The sequence below is a fragment of the Siniperca chuatsi genome, linkage group LG18, assembly GCF_020085105.1.
Source record: "Siniperca chuatsi isolate FFG_IHB_CAS linkage group LG18, ASM2008510v1, whole genome shotgun sequence".
NCBI classification, from domain to species: domain Eukaryota; kingdom Metazoa; phylum Chordata; class Actinopteri; order Centrarchiformes; family Sinipercidae; genus Siniperca; species Siniperca chuatsi.
The window spans coordinates 14601550-14616252 of record NC_058059.1 but is presented as its reverse complement, the minus strand read 5'-3'; the positions used below and the strand labels follow the sequence as shown (position 1 = coordinate 14616252).

At 38.4% G+C, this 14703-nt stretch overlaps 1 protein-coding gene across 5 annotated transcripts; it reads left to right on the top strand.

Moving 5' to 3' along the window:
* Positions 1–2675: 2675 nt before the first annotated feature.
* On the top strand, positions 2676–14007 carry si:ch211-243g18.2 (uncharacterized protein LOC559906 homolog). Of its 5 annotated transcripts, none has more exons than XM_044175233.1 (11): positions 2779–2829; positions 3172–3264; positions 4172–4444; positions 4602–4727; positions 5262–5344; positions 5788–5944; positions 7340–7504; positions 8090–8215; positions 9323–9540; positions 11248–11276; positions 12395–14007. In XM_044175233.1, the coding sequence occupies exons 3-11, from the start codon at positions 4181–4183 to the stop codon at positions 12508–12510; spliced, it is 1284 nt and encodes a 427-aa protein (XP_044031168.1). In that variant the 5' UTR covers positions 2779–2829; positions 3172–3264; positions 4172–4180; the 3' UTR covers positions 12511–14007. The 5 variants fall into 5 exon arrangements, with proteins under 5 accessions (XP_044031167.1, XP_044031170.1, XP_044031171.1 ...); XM_044175234.1 differs by having other exon boundaries at positions 2782–2829; positions 3130–3264; XM_044175232.1 differs by lacking the exon at positions 3172–3264 and having other exon boundaries at positions 2676–2829.
* The last annotated feature ends 696 nt before the right edge of the window (positions 14008–14703 follow it).

The following is a 14703-nucleotide window of genomic DNA, read 5'->3' as shown; positions in this document are numbered from 1 at the left end:
ATTGTTGATTTTATTCCTGTATCTTAGTTTTTCTTGTTTGTTTTGTTTGTTTGTGACATTGATTTTGAGAAGTGCTATACAAATAAATCATTATTATTTATTATATAATGCAAGAGATAATGCAAGAGATAATGCAAGAGATTCACTGCTTAAGTCACAACAATATATCAGGTAGGACAGCAGTGGTCGAAAAACTCAGTTTGCCATTTTTTACTTATTAGGCTGATATATTTTGGCAAACAAACCATTGTCAGAGCGCCACAACAGTGATATCATTATTTTGGTGAAATATGATCATTGCATGACTACTATAGTGGTGTTCTGAAATACAAAATGTTCAACTGAGGCCAGATTATTGAGAGGATTTTTTATGCCTTTGGAGGGCCACTGTCCTAGCTAACTTGTAACTAATGTTGCAGCTTGAAAAATGTAAGGACAAAGATAAAAAATGATATAGCGATTCACTTTTTGCACAAATACAACTTACAGGAATTAGATGCAAATAGAGACATTTGCAACACTGAAAAACACAAGGAATATTTTCATCTCACTTGAATTTGAATATGATCATACGTGGGAAAACACATGCTTCACCGACAGAGTTTTAATATCACACGTCCCTCTGTGTTTCAATGAGTCGTTGCATGGACAAAGTTCACAAGAGCTATGGTCAGAAATGAGAAGAACTACAGTATCAGTCCTACTCTGTTTGGGCTGTGTAAGCATGAGATGATGTATGTGTAGTCAGTGAATGGAAGTAAATATTGACCACAGCAATGTTTGTTAGTTACAGACCTTTATGTAGTATTCTACACACATTTGTGAGTGTGTGTATAGAGTAAATAAGTGACAGTAAAGTTTAGGAGAAACGTTTAGACTAACCAACTGCCAGCTGTAGAGTCACAACTTTATTAACAATGACACATTTGTGGAGTGTTTCCAGGTGCACAGGTTAAGCTTTAACTGCTATGAGTAAAGTACAGTAGGTAGTGATATTCTGACCATCCTGACCTGTTTGAATCAAGCCTTTACACCCCACACCATGTTTGTTTCAAAACAGGTTTTCTTTCTCTGAGTGACTTGTTGAATATTTTATCTCAGACAGGTAGAAGGAGGATCAGGTTACAGCAAGATGACTGACTGCAGCACAGGACGGCTCCAGAGAACTGCGGGCAGGACTCCACCCACCCAGATACAAACAATGAGGGATGGTAATGATAATGAGATACTTAATAGCACAGATACATGAGAGGGCATGCTTTGTTGTGATCAGTGATGCTGGTAGGTGGAAGCTGAGTACTGTCAGCATCACTGACAGAATGTCTGTTGAGAGAATATGTTGATATGTAAGTATTGTATTTTTTAGCATTAAGCATAAGTATTAAAGCTGCACTAATCTATATTTTTATATTAACAATGGAAAAAAACATATGTGGTATGTGAAAGGGGTCTCTCATAGTGATGAACCCACAGAGAATTCTCACGCAACTCTGCAGCTCCCCTCAGCTCTACGGAGCATTTTAGCATATTTTAGCTCACTGTTTTGGTTTTACAGCCCAAAGTTTTACAGTTTTGGTTGAAAGCAGGCAGTTTTGAGTGAAAAAGCTAAAAAAAAAAAAAAAAAAGACTGTTCGCTACTTGCACAGCACCAAACGGCACACAGACAACGACTGGCTAGTTGACATAGTGGACATTTAGCAGGAGTTGGCGGAGACCAAAAACAGAGCTAAAAGAGAGTGACTATTGAAACACAGCTCCAAATGAATGCTAATGTTGCCCCCGTGTCTGCTGGATACGTAAACAGGAATTTCTTTGCTAACATGTCCACCGGGTCAACTTTATGAGGTGATAATAAGTCAATGTTCTGTTCACAGCAATGTTTAAACCCAAAACAGAAACATGTTTTGCTTATTGTTACTTCACTTTGATGGTTGACCTTCATTGTGCAGAATGATATATGTGCAAAGTTTGACACTAGAAATTGTTTTCACATTTATCTGTTGAAGGGGAAAGTTTTCTCTGTGTTCGCTTTAAATCTGAGTTTCAGACCCATGCGTATGAGCATGACTTTGTGACATCGCAATTAGTTTGGAAGCCAATCCTGGTCCAAATAAGCAACTTACATAAGTGTGATGTGGGAACTCAAAATCTCCAGTGCACAGTTCACTATTGAAATGAAAAATATTTGTATGTTTGTTTTTCAATTAATTTAACCTCATAATTGAGCTTTTTTTTAAAAAAACAAACAAAAAAAACCCCACATCAGACTAAAATTCCAGGCAGAGTATTTTAATATGTCTTTAACATGTCGGGAGGGTTTTTAAAGTATTTTAGACATCAGAACAAAGGGAATAAGGTTAGAAAAATAGATTAAGTACAAGTTCAAGTTCAATTTATCAAACTAGAAAAATGTTTTGATCAAGTAAATTTGAATTGAAAAAATATTTAATTTCCCCAGGGGGATTAATAAAGTAGTTCTTATTCTTCTAAAAATGCTTTTTTAAAATCAGAACTTATAGAACAACAATGCCTATTCTGTAACTGACTTCCCATGAAAAAGGTACAATACAAAGTGAGAGTATCTCAGCAAGGAATCGTATTGTGCCTCAATAGTGGGCAGATGAAATGGAAAGGTATGTTACAGTTTCATTACAAGACTCCACACCTACCTTTCTAGACCGCTCAATCCAATGATCACACACCCCGTGTTTAGAGCTAGCTCCTCCCACTTCCTGCACACCTGCATATAAGCACACCTGTAGCATCAGCAGCACACAGCCTCCTAGATTCTCCTGGATCCAACTGTGCCTCTGTCTGAAGAAAACCCTGGTGAGTAGGATTTTTTTTAACTATTATTTTTTAGCAATTCCATGTATTAAAATTGATTAAAACTATTTAAACTTTTATTACGCTTAATAGTGAGGATTATAGAACAATGAAGCACTGATCTAAATTGGAAGAAAAAGCTTCTACCACTTTCCTCAAGCAAGTTGTCAACTATTTGTCAGCTAATGGCAAGATGATTTTTTTTTTTTTTTAAACGAGATGAAAGTCCACTTCCTGCTGAACAAAGTGTCTCCTTGTGTCACTGGAATTCACTCTGAATATTTTCCCGATCATTTTCCCAAGCTCTATCGTTCATCTGAACAAGGACCGTCTGTCTCCCACTAGGTCCTTTGTAGTGTTGTGGGAACAGTGTTGCAAGGATCAAGTGACAGAGAGAGAGAGAGGTTCTCTTGGCCGCTAACACACAAAAGCAAGCATGTACGAAACCTAACACACACACACTCACAGACAAAGATACACTGTTCTGTACAGTAGGAAAGAAAATAATAGGCGTATTTAAACAAGCATCACTGAAAATTTTTCTTATCATATGAACTGAATATAAATAGAAACATACATTTCATAAATTAAATTATTTAGTAACATTTAAACACATCTTCTGTAGTCTAAACTTTTAGTGAGGCTTCTATTTTTTGGAGCTACTTTTCATCTCCTCAGTTTTTTTCCTTTGTTAATCTCTTGAACATAAAATGCATCTCATTATCATAGTAAAAGACTACATGAGAGTGTCCTCAGTCCTGATGAGAGGCTCATCTTCGACCCAGGGTTGAGCTGTACTCATTTGCATTTTGATTTTACACTGCCTTGAGTTGAAGTTGCATTTGAACGGCGCCGAGATGGACACACTGAAGTAGCTTGAACGTAAAGTCAGTCATCTCTTCGATGCAGACGGTTAGTTTGAAAAGCCACTAGCCAACCGTACGTATTTAAAGGCTCCTTTCATCATTTTAAGTGGGTGTTCAGTGTGCTTGAATATAAGGCCCCACTTGTATTTAAGTCTGGCCAAATGCTAGAATAAAACTCATTTGCTTAAGGGCCACAAAAGAGCTTTTCTACAGCCAGATCTCATGTAACAGTAGCTTTAAATGACTGCAATAGGTCAAACAGTCTGGCGTTTGAAGTTATCTATTTTCCTTATGACAGCCGTAATTTGAACATCCATTCAATCTCTCTTCAGAGAGTTGACCCCTTAGAAGCTGTGATGGATGTAACATGTGTGATTGTGCTCTTGTTCTGTTTGTCGTCATGTCTTGCGTCCATTTTGTCTTTACAAGTCTAATTCCCAAAGTCCATGAGTTGCTCTTTGTGTCCTCTGCCTTTACAGCCACCCATCATGGCCTCCAGCATGTCGGTGAGGAGTTACTCTATGAGCCGGCAGCCCTCCTTTTCCAGTCGTTCTCTGATGGACACCGGCCGCGCTCGCTCCCGTGCTTCGGTGTCTTTCGCCGCAGCCAGCCCGCTGAGCCGTTCAGCCTCTATCAGCCAGGATCTCAACGGGCCCATGAGCCTGCAACTTAACGGACTGCGCGGCAACAGCACCAACGACAAGGAAGCCATGCAGAGTCTCAACAACCGTCTGGCCAACTACCTGGACAAGGTTTGACACATGAAACAGTACCGCACTGTTCAGCAGCCAAATGGGTGATAGGTGTATCTCTGTTTGGCACCATGCAGACAAGGAAACGATACTATTGGAAGAAAGCTGAAACACTTTGATCATTAAACTCTCTTTTTTTCCCTTTCACTTCCTTCAGGTGCGTTCACTGGAGCGCTCCAACGCAGACCTGGAGACAAAGATCAAGCAGCTGATGCTCGACCGCATTCCCAAAGGTCATGACCTTGAGTCCATGATGGCCCAAGCTCATGCTGTTGAGCAAGAGGTAGGCATGAAGGGACATGCAACCACACCACACATACATTATAAAGACAGGTCCGCTTAAACAGCCAGACAGCATTCAACAAAGCTCAAGGTTATGATGACTGTGGTTATTTTACATAGACAAAACATTCATGCAAATGTCGGCATGAGCTGCGTCTTTTAGCAGGAGCTGCACCAGTAGATTCACGAGAGGGAGAATTTGACACACACTTGATCTTTGAGTTAACTTCTACCAAACGAAGCCTGAGTGAAGTTAATGATTATTTCGCATATTTTGACCAAACAGAAAAAGTTACAGTTTAATGAAGTTGGAATGTGTTTATGTTATTGAACTTTTGTCTTTTGTAACCATTACTAACTCTATAAAGTGCAAATACTTTTGCTGTCAATATACCAAATAAAGTATAAACGTAATACATAAAGCATCAAATGTAGAAGAATGCATTAATGTAGTAGACTTCAGTGTGAAGACTGACTTTAATGAAGGATGTTAATTTCTATTGTAACATTGTTTCCCCATGTTACTATTTGTCAGGTGAGGAAGAAGACCTTGGAAAATGCTCGTCTCATGTTAGAGATTGATAATGCTAAACTGGCTGCTGATGACTTCAGAATCAAGTGAGTGATTAATGATTACAGAATGAGGATGAAACACTGAAACTAGTTTTGGTTGGTTAATGCATGTGTTTGATTAAGCTGTACTGTAATTATGGATCGACTGGAAGTCGTTACTGTTGAGATATTTAATGCAAATTTTGATAATTAGTGGAAAAACATCATATCATTTTGTACTCCATTAATTTCCAACTTTTTCTTGTCTTCCTGAGTGCATAGAGATTTTTGAGCATTTTGTTAGCAATATTATGCAGAGATGTCATGATGGGAGAGAACTCGATCAATACAAATGTTTTTCTTCTCTTATATATTTTATGTATGTATGTATGTATTTACTTTCCATCTGCAGACATATCTGAGCTTCACAGTATGAGCAACTTTCTATTGCAATTAAAAAGAAAGTAAATAAACTTCAAGTATTCTGCTTTTCTTCTGGACTTTTCTAGGTGGGAGACAGAGCTGGTGATGTGTCAGTCTGTGGAGCGAGACTGTGTTGCTCTGAAAAAGGCCAAGACCGACCATGAGCAGATCATCGCCTCTCTGAGGGGAGATCTGGACAGCCTGAAAGAAGAACTTTACTTCCTCAAGAAAAACCATGAGGAAGTGAGTCTGTCTGTACTCATTTTTTATCTCTTCTCTTTTTCTATTGGCCCACATTTGTATGTTAGGTCTTTTAACACACCTGTTTTATCACGTTTACTTTGCCTTCTCAATTACTCAACATTTACTTCAGCTCGCTTTCGTTTTGGCCCTCTGTCTCATTCTCCAACCTGCCTTCACAAACAACAAGTTGTTTGATATCAGACTGACCCAATTTGGTAGACTCAAGAGGTCTTTTTTAGAGACTACGCTGACAGAAAAAATGTGTAGGGAGGGGGGAAGAGAGAGAGAGGTGGTCCTCTGGTTACTATAGACAAAAGGAGCAGGTAGATCTGGTTTCCCAAACCTGCTCTTTCTGTCCAATCAGCTGATCCGAGGCGTCAGGACTACTGTCCTCTGGGGCGGATGAGAAACTAAGATAAACTTACCCCCTCTCACCAGGAAGGATTGATCTCCTGCTTACTGAAACAAGATGTAAATAAGGCTGTACAGATCCAATTCATTTAAGATACTGGAGGCCACTTACAATAATGCGGTGCAAAGAAAGTTGAAGTTAGATTTTACACCCAAACCATGACCTACTGCAGATACATGAATGAATTTGACCAAATAAGACTGGATTTTATGGCTTTTGTGAATCCTGGAATACATCATGCACATGTATCATATGTGCATATCACCTACTATCATTTGCTTGTGTGTCTTATTTGACTACATGTGAAGGTTTTGCTCCTGTCCGGTGTGAGGAAAGTGGTTTGATGATGGTTTGGTCTTTTAAACGGGCTCACTATGGACTGTAGATGCCTCTTTGTCTGCTCTCATCCATGAAATCTATGTCAGTCCTTTTTATGTTGAAAATATAGACTTTCCCCCCACTAAAATAGAAACGTAGCATCTCTGGGGGTTAGCTGAGAAACTAGATCATACAGTTTTCTCTCATGCTTCCCTTTCCCAGGCACGGATACAATCACTGTGCATAAAATAAATAAAATATATAATTGAACTTTATTGTCCAACAAAGGCTGGAAAATTGTGATGAATATATATCAAGAGCATTAAAACCACATCACATTAAAACAAATTGCATGTGATATAACACGATGTCACAGAGAAGAGAGAGTGAAAGAGATCCAGTGAGCATGCATGAATAGAGAGGAGTACAACGTGTGTGAGTAGAAATGCCGGGGGTAAGGTGAGCTCTACCCCATCAAATATTGATGGAGAACATCTAAATTATGAAGATGCCCGCACATCCTCTCTGCTACCCTGCAGTTTAGGATTCACAAAACTATTCCTGGTGCCATATAAGTCAAGTTTATTTAGAGAGAACACAATGCAGCCATAATGTTCTGTTCATTCAAAAATGAACATAAGTATTCAGTACTTCTCCCTCCGCAGGAACTGGAGCAGATGAAGTCTCGTATTGCCAGAGACGAGGTGAATGTGGAGGTGGACTCGGCCAGTGGGCCGGAGCTGGGCACCATTCTGTCTGACCTGCGTTCCCAGTATGAGGGGATTGTCAAGAAGAACAAGGAACAAGCAGAGCAGTGGTACCGCAAGAAGGTGTGGGGAGAAACTGCCATGTCTTTCTCCTGACAAGAAAATGTTCTTTAATCAACTGATTCATTGAAATAGGACTGCAAGTAACAAATATTTTTATTAGTGATTAATCTGCTTATACATTTTTTTCAATTGTTTTATTGTTTAATGTGTGTAATGTCCAAAAATATGGAAAAAATGCTCATCACAACTTCCAAGAGGCAAATATGTCTTGTTTTGTTCAACCCAAAGTCCAAAACCAAAAGAGATTCAAGAAAACCAGAAGATCCTCACATTTGAAAAGCTTGAACAAGAGAATGTTTGGCAATTTTGCACAGTTTTTGCTTGAAAAATTATCAAAATGGTTGCCTTTTTTTCCCCTGTCGATCGACTAATCAACAAATCGTTTCATCTCTACATTGAAACATTAATAATTAATCCATACTGTATCAAATTTTATGTAAAATGGCCTAACCAAAGTTAAAAATAAATACAATATTCAGAGGATAAATAGCAGACTAAGTGAGGGGAAACGCACAATCATTAAATTCACCTTACATGCATTTCATGTGAGTGTGCATTCCTGTGATTGTTTTGCATCCTGTCCAGCTGGAGATGGTGCAGAACGAGGTGAAGGAGAGCAACGAGGCTTTGAGAGGAGCTCAGAGCGAGCTGATTGAGAGGCAGCGCTTCCTGCAGAACCTGGAGGTGGAGCTGGAGAGTCTGCACAAACAGGTGAGCTTATACACCCGAGGAGGAAGGTGACAAGTAGGGCAAAAATATCCCATGAACACACCATCAGATATAAGAGGAGGATTTTATTCTACACACAGTAAGGTGAAATTTGGTGAAAGAGGTGTCTCCATGTCCACATACAAAGCAAATGCATAAGCTTTCATACCTTTTGGCTCCATAAGAACTCAAGTGATTGATATTGAGACTAGAAAACTGAAGAATATGCTTGTGGTGCCAGGAGGGACTTACTTGACTGCTGCCTGACATGGTTGTGTTTTGGTTAAAAATAACCGTGCAAGTGATGTTCCTACATTTGGAGTTGTGCAAACAAACTCTAACGCACATAAAACTGTGCAAACATCACAACCATGATTTTAAAACATGGTCATGAGTATTGCCTTTTCACAAAGCCATGATGAGTTATGGCACTGTGTTAAACACAGCGGTTTCATAAGGGATTTGTCGAATGACAAAGCAGAAAATTCTTCAGATTCAGTCTGTTAGACCAGTTTTTCCATGCTACCGTATCATATCACGGTCTGGGAAAAATCATTTTGTTTTTCTCTCTTGTAATCCTGTGTTGACAGTAAATGTCCTCCCACGCTGATAAATCATGCAAGGACATAGCGTATTCATTGCTAAATTGTATGGGGCTGAGTTTCGGTTTTGATGGATAATCTTGTCTAAGCAGTGAATATTTGTTTTGGATGCCAAGGCCTTGTCAGTTCACAGGTGTTTGTTGATAATAGTTTGGGCAGTCATTTCATGATCAGGAGACATTGAGGTTTGATTTCTACTGAGAAACACCTTCTGAAAAAATGCAAAGAGGTTGAACTTTTAATACCAGCCAACCTGAAGCATCACATTACTGCATTAAGCATCACTGGTTATAATACAGTCAGTATAGACACTGTGATGAATTATGAATAATATCGGGCCATTTCTTGAATTGGACAACACTTATTCAAGTGTTCCAGGTCATCAGTCCCTTAACTGATAAACTGATATAATAATGGCCAACATTAAAAGCACACAATGGTAATATTAGACCCAGGTATGCGGATAAGGCAGGTCAGTGGCCTTATTAGTTTCCCTTTCTCTCCTCAGATAGCAGCGCTGGAAGGTAACCTGGGTGAGACGGGTCACAAATACTCTGCTGAGATGGAACGGCTGCAGGCCACCCTGAACCAGCTTGAGGACGACCTCTCCCAGCTCAGGCTGGACATGCAGCGCACCAAGACCGACTACGAGCAGCTCCTCCGCATCAAGCAGAACCTGGAAATGGAGATCGCCACCTATAGGCGCCTGCTGGAGGGAGAGGAAACGTGAGTTTTTACTGTCTCATGAAGAAAAGGGGGGATAAAAAAGGAATTAGTGCAAAGGTTAAAGGAAAATTCTGGTTTATTACAATATGAGTCTTATTTTTATAGTTTTGTCCATAATTCCTATTGGTAATAAGAACTTTGTACAAACGTTAGCCAAACTTATTTGGAAGAGAAAAAGGCAAAATTGTTAACTAAACTATCCATTGTAAACATCATCACAGTTTACAGATCAACTTGCTGGTTCAACTTTGAGCTTCCTTAGCATTGTAGCTAAGGTTCTGGAAATCGTAAATACTGCACCGAGCAATGCAGAACGCACAGCAGAAGACCCTTGTTTTCCACTATCATGTGAATACGCCATTACACCATTGTACTTCGTTGTAGGTACTGTGATTGTGTTCCTGAAAATCAGCTATTACTTTAGTGAGAATGTTGTTATCATAACATCATCATAGAAATGATGGGCAAAACTATGAAATAAGACCCAAGTTGTCATAAACCCTAACTGGTTTGGTGTGTGTATAAAATAATATATAGTATTCCTCAAGACACCTTTCGTCATCCAAACCGGATTTAGATTAGTTAGATGAGAAAATCAATACTACTCTCATATCTGTCCACTACAGGCAGCCATCTGTTAGCTCAGCTTAGCATAAATACTGGAAGCAGGGGGAAACTAGCTTGGCTCTATCTAAAGGTAACTAATGTACAGGTTAAACAAATGTGAGCTTTAGAGGTGCTGGTAGGCATGTTTTGTTACCTTTTGGAGAGAGCTAGGTTACCTGTTTTCCCCTGTTTCCAGTCTTCATGCTAAGCTCAGCTAACCAGCTGCTTGCTTCAGCCTCATACTAAATGTACAGACATGACAGTGGTATCGATATTCTCATCTGACTCTCAGCAAGAAAGCGAATATTCATATTTCCCAAAATGCTGAACTATTCCTTTAAATGTGTTCATCTTGTTTTCAAGTGTCGAGGTCAGAAAAACCTCTCTCCGAGTTGGTTGATGAGAAGGGATCCACACGAGACCTACAATTGTCTTTTAACTAGTATTTATATCCTCACACTTGTTACAAACATTACAAACAATCTAACAATACAGACAAATACAGACAAATACAGATATATATCTGGAGACACATCACAGAGACCTCTCCAGGCGATCTCCTAGCTATGTCTCAAGCAGCAATACAGAAGTAGTTGGTTATGTCCTGAGCTCCTCTTGGTACACAATGCTATGTAAATGCCTAAGTTCACACTTCCCATTCCTCTTGATCTTCACCGGCCGTTGCATTACATTCTCAGGTGTGATCAGAGCGGCTGGTGAGTAAGGAAATGCGAGTCACCCCCATGCATTGATCAAGCAACCCATCTCAACCGGGTGCTGACTCCGGCCTGCCAACACATGTGCATACATTCCTTCCCACTCTTTGTCAACCCCAATCACCTCTATGTCACCATGGGATTATCATATCCACTGTACCTTCCCCCACTTTCTCGTATCTAACTGTTAATTAGATTGCAGTCTATGGTGCAGAACAGCTGCTGACCTGAGATGTTACATTAGTTAGACTTGTACAGAGGCAAACATCTTACATACAGGTGTTTGTAGCACAAACTATCAATCCTACTAACACAGCCCAAGTTTTCATATTTGACACAAGTCAGTTCAAAGCTAATTCCAACATGTTTCCTTTCTGCCCCTCAGAATCAAGGAAGTTCCTCCTCCACCAAAAAGTGAGTACTTGGTTTTTGAGTTTTAACTGAAAGGAAAGCAAAGTCACTACTTGTGTGTCAGAAGAACAGAATGACATCCAAGCAAAGTATTATATAATAGTATATTAGCACAGCAAAGAGTGAAACACTGGTCATTCATTCATTTTGAATGCATTTATCACAACTTGAAGGAAACATCAGGGAGGTAAAGCGTGACTAAAGCTGTAATGATGAGGAGATAAGTTAAGCAAACTGTTTGCGAATGTTTATTCAACATCTGTTGCATAATATCCAAACCTTATATGGATTCAGATGTGAATTTGGTACAGCATTCTAGTGAGGCTGACAGACAGACACAGACACATATTCTGTCACACACACCCAAGTGAACCAGGACTAATGACTGTTTTATGAACCGCAAACACCGCTAACATCTCAGCTCCTATAGCAACAAATGTGGATGTGAAAACACTTATCCGATGTTGTAACCGTGTCTAATCCGACTGACTCATGCTGCTGGATTAACAAACTGCAAGGGCTTTTGAAAATGTTCATCTTTGTCTCACAACATTAGAAGACTAAAGACAACACAGAATCAAAGACTGTGATGTGTTTAACAGTCTTTCGTAAGACAGGGAAGCTAAATAGTTAAAGTGTTTTTAATGAGAATTGCACAAAGTCCTACACCTGAAGCTGTCAAGACATGACATCTTATTTGGTACAGTTCATAGACATAGACATGACATGAACAGATATTTATATAACTGGCAAAGCACATGATTCAACAAAAAATCCAGAGGAATGTGAAATTAAAATGACTCATCTCATGTATTATATGATAATTTGTCATCTTCTGACTTCAAATTGTGTTTTGTTTTTTACTTCTTCTCATATCATCAAACCCTTCTCTTCTCTTCCATCTCATCTTGTATCATCTCTTTTCATCGCAGCTTTCTTTCTCACCTGTCTAAATCTCATATGATCCCATTTAAATTCATCTCATCTTTTTTTTTATCTCTTATTACGCCATTTCAACTCATTGTATCTAATCTCATTCCAAAGCATTCCTTTTTATCTCTTCCCTCTCTCTTCTATCTCATCTCATCTCATTTAATCTCATCTCATCTCTTTCTTTGCAGAGGAGCCTGATGTTCGCACCAGGAAGATTGTGAAGGTGGTGACTCAGACGATGGTCAACGGCAAAGTGGTGGACGAATCCAGCGAGGTGGAGCAGATCGAGGAGACCAAGAAATAAAAAGAGGAAGTGAAGATAAACATGAAAAAAGGATAAAAAGAGAAGAAATTAAAAGATTAGTGTCAGAATATTACACACGAGCTGTGGAGCATCATTTATTCTTGCAACGGAGAAAACATTGTTTTGAATAGGGCATAGCGTTTGTGTTTTCAAAGAAATGTTTTCCCACAGTTCACTTATCAGTGACACTTTGGTCAATGTTTGTTTGGAGAAAATGCCACAAACATATATCCAGTACTGCTGTAGCTATGCATACTCATACCAGTTGTGTGTGTGTGTGTGTGTAACTGACTAACCATCTTCATACTGTTTTACTAATAAAATGGTGTGCAGTTAAACAAGATATTTATTTCTTAGTGTGGAAAAGTTTACTTTAGTAAATGTAATACATACCTTTAGTCTTTTTACAAGAATATTGTTTAACTCTCTTTGCTGTTTTTGTGTTTGTACTGTGTCTAAATAAAGTTTCTCTAATCCATATATCTCTATCCTTATAATACTCAGAATAAACATTTTATGGCTTTTACACTGAAATGGCAATATACTGTGGACTCAGTTCTTGGGCTGTTGATGAAAAACTTTTTTTTTTTTCATGCACTGGTCAATTTTGAGATTTTGGGCTATTTTGCTTTCTTAGCATGTCTTCTTTCAGACTAGTGGAAAGAAAACACCCAAAATAAACATTTAGGTGTTTATCTTTTACTACACTTTGTCTATTTGCATCTGTAGATTTCTCCTTAATACACCAAAAGTTAACATAATATCTCAATTTCATATTTAAACACAATATTTTCAGATTTATGGAGTGATAAAAAGAGAGATCCAAAATGTCCTCCATTAAAAACATTTGACTGTAATAGGTCAACAAAATGAAACAAGAATTTTGAAAATGGCTTTATCCAATGTTCAGATTTCTGTTCTGGACATGAATGCAAATTAGAAAATATTTAATTAGATAATGCATTATTTGCATATTTAAACATTTCAGAAAACTTGTAATAAATGATTGCAGGAATAACATCATTACCCAAACAATAAATATACTTACTTAAGCTTTAATTATAAAAAATCATGTTAAACTTTGCCTCTGATGAGATTCAACCCACTGAAAACATATATACACAGGTCACTGTCATGGTTTTGGGTTTGTGTTCTGTTATTTCCTGTTTTATTTTGAAATAGCCTCCTTCCCTCATGTCTTTGTTTGCTTTTCCCTCCAGTTTTGATTGTTTGCCCCACCCTAATTAGTTGCACTTGTGTCTTGTTATCTCCCTAACCTAAGTGTATTTAGTCTGTGTCCTTCCTTTGTTCTGTGTCAGATCGTTGTATCTCGTATCTGTCAAGCACCTTGGCTTCTTGTGCCTTGCCTGTCTTTTGGATCTTGCCTGCTCACCATTGGACCTGTGTTTCTGTTTTTGACTGCTTACCTGCTGCGAGCTACTGTTGCCTGCCCTCTCCAGTGTAAGCCTTTTGTTAATAAATAATTAACAAACTGTACCTGCTCGGCCTCTGTTGTCTGCATTTGGGTCCTACTCCTGCTTTCCTGCTTGACACACCACAACAGTCACACTCAGAGAATTTTAAACACACACTGCATTAATATAAAAGTTGTTGATTAATTTGTTGCTATTTTCAACCTTTACTTTATTTACAATTATTAACTGAAGGCTTGAGATGTTAAGTAGTATCAGTTTGTACATGTGGAAAAAAAAAAGAGAGAGTTTGTTAGTGAAAAAAAACCCCACTTCATACTTGTCATGCTTTGTTGCTTGATTATCACATGATGATCAGTGTATCATTAGGATTTCCTGTAATGAATCATGTAAACTTTCAGGGATTAATTGTTTAAAAAAACAATCTGTTTTGGGGAAGATAAAAGTAGCTACAGTGATACTTTATAAAAGAGAAAAGAAAGCTAAGCTAAGAAAAAACGATACCAAAAGAAAACCAGAGATCAAAAGGAAAAACATTTGCTTTATAATTACGCGAAGGCTCCCCACAGTTATTATGAACGTGGACACATCTGCTGTCATTGAGGTTTGAAGTTATGTTTCAGTACTGCAGGTCTTTCATCAAAGACACTCTGAAGACAACCCTTGTAATAATGAGATAAATACAGAGAAAATTACTATAATGAGACAGAGTTGTAAAATAAAATCATTCAGAGACAGGCCATATGTGTTGGGTCATGCA

Excerpts from the sequence above, each read along its gene's own strand:
- si:ch211-243g18.2 (XM_044175232.1), top strand. The coding sequence starts at position 4,181 with ATGGCCTCCAGCATGTCGGTGAGGAGTTACTCTATGAGCCGGCAGCCC. Across the intron at positions 4,445-4,601 it reads TGGCCAACTACCTGGACAAG|GTGCGTTCACTGGAGCGCTC; the intron begins GTTTGACACATG and ends CACTTCCTTCAG. Across the intron at positions 9,541-11,247 it reads CTGCTGGAGGGAGAGGAAAC|AATCAAGGAAGTTCCTCCTC; the intron begins GTGAGTTTTTAC and ends TCTGCCCCTCAG.